The sequence below is a fragment of the Pinus tabuliformis genome, chromosome 8 (assembly GCF_031772625.1).
Source record: "Pinus tabuliformis cultivar Carrire ecotype Pingquan chromosome 8, CPIR1, whole genome shotgun sequence".
NCBI lineage: Eukaryota > Viridiplantae > Streptophyta > Pinopsida > Pinales > Pinaceae > Pinus > Pinus tabuliformis.
In genome coordinates, this window is record NC_142294.1 from 770,170,247 (window position 1) to 770,175,073 (window position 4,827).

The 4,827-nt window shown below is 36.0% G+C and overlaps 1 protein-coding gene across 1 annotated transcript; it reads left to right on the forward strand.

The window, feature by feature from the left end:
• Positions 1–668: 668 nt before the first annotated feature.
• LOC149237855 (putative UPF0481 protein At3g02645) lies at positions 669–2,102 on the forward strand. Its single transcript, XM_089369411.1, has one exon. The coding sequence runs from the start codon at positions 669–671 to the stop codon at positions 2,100–2,102; it is 1,434 nt and encodes a 477-aa protein (XP_089225537.1).
• The last annotated feature ends 2,725 nt before the right edge of the window (positions 2,103–4,827 follow it).

The window sequence follows — 4,827 nt, forward strand, 5'->3', positions numbered from 1 at the left end:
TCTTATTTTAAAAACCTATACAACAAAAATTTAATAGAAATTTATTTATTTATTAATATAATGGATCATGTGTATGCTTATTTTTTAAATATAATAATTATTTTCGGCTTTCATACCACTTACATTTCTCATTGCTTTCCTACATAAATACAAATACATGACTATCAACAAATAGTATAGTAATTTTATAATCTTATTAAGTAAAAGTAAATATATAATCACAGATTTAGAAATAAAAGAAAGTTATTACTAAAAGCCCATCCATTTAGAGGAGATGATTGAGAATTTCGATTAAAAGAAAAATTAACTTGCAAACATTTGATAAAAAGGAATGCCTATCCCTGTAATCAGAATATTAAGGTTTAAAGTAAGATCGCATACATTAAATCATTTTCAATACATCCCTCAAAAAATGATTGAAATTAAGGCTTTATTCTGGTATCAGGTCTGTTCCACGTCATTAATGGATGGAAGGATGGGTGGATGGAAAAGTGGGTCGTGGAATCTGCGTAAAAAAATCTTTATTTAAGATAAATTTATACTAATTTATTTGTGTAAACTTAGTTGTTTTCTTATTTGATCGAGGATCGTGGGGTGGAAAGAAGTAGATCTAGCTTATAGAATTTTGGAAATAGTTCTGCCCGTGTAGAGTAATTCACTGAGTAGTGATGGCGGAACCTCCTATGTTCCACAAGGATTGGGTTATTCAAATGAACCAGATGCTTATAAATAATGAGGATGTGAATTACCCAGCGATTCTGCGCGTGGCAACGCCTCTGCTGGACTTGAAACCAGCGGCTTATATTCCGCAGTTTTTGTCCTTGGGGCCTTACCACCATTCAAAGCTAGAGAAAGATATTAAATCTTCTTGTGCGGGGTGTAAGATCTCAAGGGCGGAGGAATACAAAGGAAGGATCGCGGCCATGGTCTCTCTGAATCTGTTCAGAAGGGGTAAGAACTTCAAGTCCATAGTTGAACTGATGGAACAGATGCGCCCAGAGATTGAGCGCTTCTATCATTGGCCAGCCAGCACAGAAAGCGAGTACTCTCAGAATTTCAATCTAATGATGGCCATAGATTCGTCCTTTCTGTTGCATTGGTTATTGGCCCCGTGCTTTACCATAGACAACTTCGACATCTCAAAGGATGACATGATTGGGTCAGGTCCGTTTAAAGTATGTACCTTCTGCGATATCATCAAGTTGGAGAATCAGATCCCTCTGTTTGTGCTCTTCAATGTTTTTGAGCACGTGAAACAAGCTGGAATATTTCATAATGAGATTCAACACTTCAATAAAGAGATGTGGATGAAGTGCGACCTTCATCCTTTCTGTGGCTACCGTGGTAAACTTGAAGTAAATGATGCACTAGTGGAAAAGGAGCCGCATTTGATGGGTTTCCTGCACGCATTTGTTTCGCAATTCTTGCAAATGGGAACTAGCGGGAATGGCAACCGGAGTCTTTTGCAAAAGTTGAAGGGCATTTCAGGGGAGCTGCTTATTCATCTCGTCATTAAAAATTTTCCCGATTCCACAAGTTCCATTGAACGCGAGTTTCTAAAAGCATTAACCGCGGAGCAGTTAAATCAGGCCGGAATTAAATTCAAAATGCTCGACACATTTCCCGGTAACATCCGATTCGATGTAGACTCTAGCACACTCTACCTTCCATGTATCCATGTATCAGAGATGGAGACTGAAGTGTTCTTGAGGAACATGGTTGCGTTGGAGTTCAACGACACCACCCGTCCTAACTCCGTCACGCGTTACATTGCGTTGATGGCCTCCCTCGTCAGTTCGACTGATGACGTTCGCCTACTCAAGCGTCGTGGCATCATTCATACTGAGAGGTTTAGTGACGAATGCGTAGCCAACATGTGGAGCGGCATATGTCAGCCCTTCTTTACAGGGGCGACGGGATACGAGGCGATCAGTCACCCACTCTTTCGAGTGCTCGACGACAACTATTTCAGGACCAAAATCAAAAGGATGCTTTTGGGACTTTTTGACTATGTGTCGAGCTGGAAGTTTATAGCTCCGCTGGCAGGGTTCCTTGGTCTTGCCTTGACTGCTATACAGGCCTACCCAGTGTTATTCCAGTGAGGGTGGAACCCAACTTAGACATGAATACGTTTATCCTATTCCAGTGAGGGTGGAACCCAACTTAGACATGAATACGTTTATCCTAGCTTCGCCACTTTCTAAATGTTTGCTCAAATGGATGTTCAGTAGCTCGTCTGGTCGTGAGTTAAGTCTTGTTTAATTCTCTCTGTCCACGGTTTGTTCCATTAGATGTGTCTTGTGATGTAGGAGTCAGTATAGTGTAATACAGAAGCCGAATGGGAGAACGACCCTGAGCACACTATAACGCTTCCTAGCGGTTTTTTAGCAATGGGGTTCACGAACTTCATATCTTGGCTACTATGTGAAATCCATCATGGTTCAAATAGGAATTTGTAATGTAGGTGAAGCTGTAAACGATGGAGGTGGAAGATACATGTGTTTTTGGGTTTTATAATTGAAAAATGGGTTACAAAATTTTAGTTATATCTCTAGGATAATGTATACGAAGAAGAATATTTCGCATTTATTGTATCTCAATCAATCATCTCCCAGCATTTAATTTTATTTAAAATTTGTAAATCCTGAAAATTCTATTTTGAAATAGATCACAAAGCTATGGGCGTAATATTTTTTCACAAATGGTGAAATCTTTACTTTAATACAATTAAATCTTAGCACAGTGAATGTACTTCTCGCTGGTGACACAGCCTCTCAATGGATCCCATCTGCTTGGGTGGGAAGTAGACACCAAATTACCTGATCTCATCCCTCCCATAATTCAATCTTTCGAGGCATCTACGTCTGTCCAATCTTTTTTGGTTTCTGTGATAGCAGCAATTTTTATCTTATGTCATTTCCAATTGACTCTTGAGCTTGGTTCTGCTTTGGATTTGAAAGTCATACATTGAAACGCAGTTCGCAATCCTTCCGAATTCTTGGATTTGAGGAAAAATTCGCTGAACCTCTCATCTGGTTTGAGAAACAACTAGGGCGAACGTTTTGAGTTAGGATTTGGGTCGTTTCCTGAACACAGATTGGTCTATTTATTGTTCAAGCAATCAAGTTACGGATGCAGTTGGGGGTTGTTTGTTAAGAAACATGTATCATACATACTATAATTAAGGGTTTTAAAACAGTTTTAAAAGATGCCAAAATTGTTTAGGGATAATATAAAGAGATACTTTACATAGGAGATCATGTGAACACACTGTGGATATGTATTAACTCAAACGTGGTATGTTTTTTTTAATCGTTTATTACATTGCTTATTGTAGACCATCATGATTATGATGGTTATGTATTGGTTTTCATATGGACCTAATGTTGCAAAGGAAACGTCGTAAGGCATAGGGTGTGGAAGAATATTGAAATGTGAATAGGCATTTTTGAAAGTAAGAGTTGATGATAATGAGTTTCAATTGAGGAAGCCATGCCTAAATCCCTATTTGGGGTCAAAGTGGCTATAAAATGGAATAAAAATAGTCATAAATAACCATTGAAGTTGTTTACACATCTTTGTATCTAGATAAAGATTGCCTAGTTGAAGGTGAAGGTAAACAAATGAATCCACGCCGAAGGTAAACAAATGAATCCATGCAGAACAACAACTGGGTGTCCATATCGATTTGGATAGGGATATTTAAGAAATCATTATTTAAACGAAAAATTAAATAAATATCCAGATATATTTAAAACATGTATTATATTCATTAAATAAATTGATTTTGTTAAAAAAATATGTTAAAACCCATTGATAATGAATTGGTTGTAAAGACATAAACTATCAAAATGGTATGTTAGACTCTCCGATGGGAGGTCATCGCTCTCACAGAAGTCAGTCAGTGAAGTAACTCTTTACATATGGTACAACAATTGACCTGTATTTATTTGAACAGGATCCAATACTTTTTCTGAAGGAACTGATACTGGCCATGATGGGTTTCAACAACTGTGATGGGTCTGAATTGCTTTCCTCCATGACCATCCCACAAGCTATCAAAGTCCAGAGGAGTTGATTTATACAGGATGAATATAGTGAATATGCATCAGAAGACATGTGCAATTGCTATTACCAACCACATTCAAAGATATACTCATCATTGATTTATATGGGATGAATTTAGTGAATATGCTTTAGAAGACGTGCTATTTACCATGAAGAATAATAGAAATATACTTTTGGATCCCTGGAACAATAGAATGTTCATCTTACATATAATCTTAAGTTAAAGATAACATAATGTTTTTGTTCAATATTGTAAGGTTTTTTTTGTTTTGGAGATTGTGTTTTTCCATATGTTACATATTTATATTTATGGCATTATTAAAAAATACAATTGGATTTTAATGAAAGTGTTGAAAAAAGCGATACCATGATACGACATAAACCTGATGGTTGTCATTTTATTGTTGATTTTTTTTTGTTAATGTGATGTAGAAGCAATACTAATATTTTGGAATATGTAAATTTATTGTGGAAATTATTTAGTAGCAGTTTACATGGTAATGGTTATTTATAATAATATTTAATATTTAAGATTTCATGTAACGGTGGAAGATGAAACCAAGTGATATACATTAGGTATAATTCACGGAAAGTAGAATGTTTGTAACATAGAAATTATTTTGTTCTTGAAACATCCTTTTTCAAGTTTCAATTGGAAAATACAAGTAGGGTAAAAGCATGTTAATGTGTCTCATTATATGGAAAAAGCAAAAAAGTACTCAAATAAAAATAATATATATATATATATATATATATCAA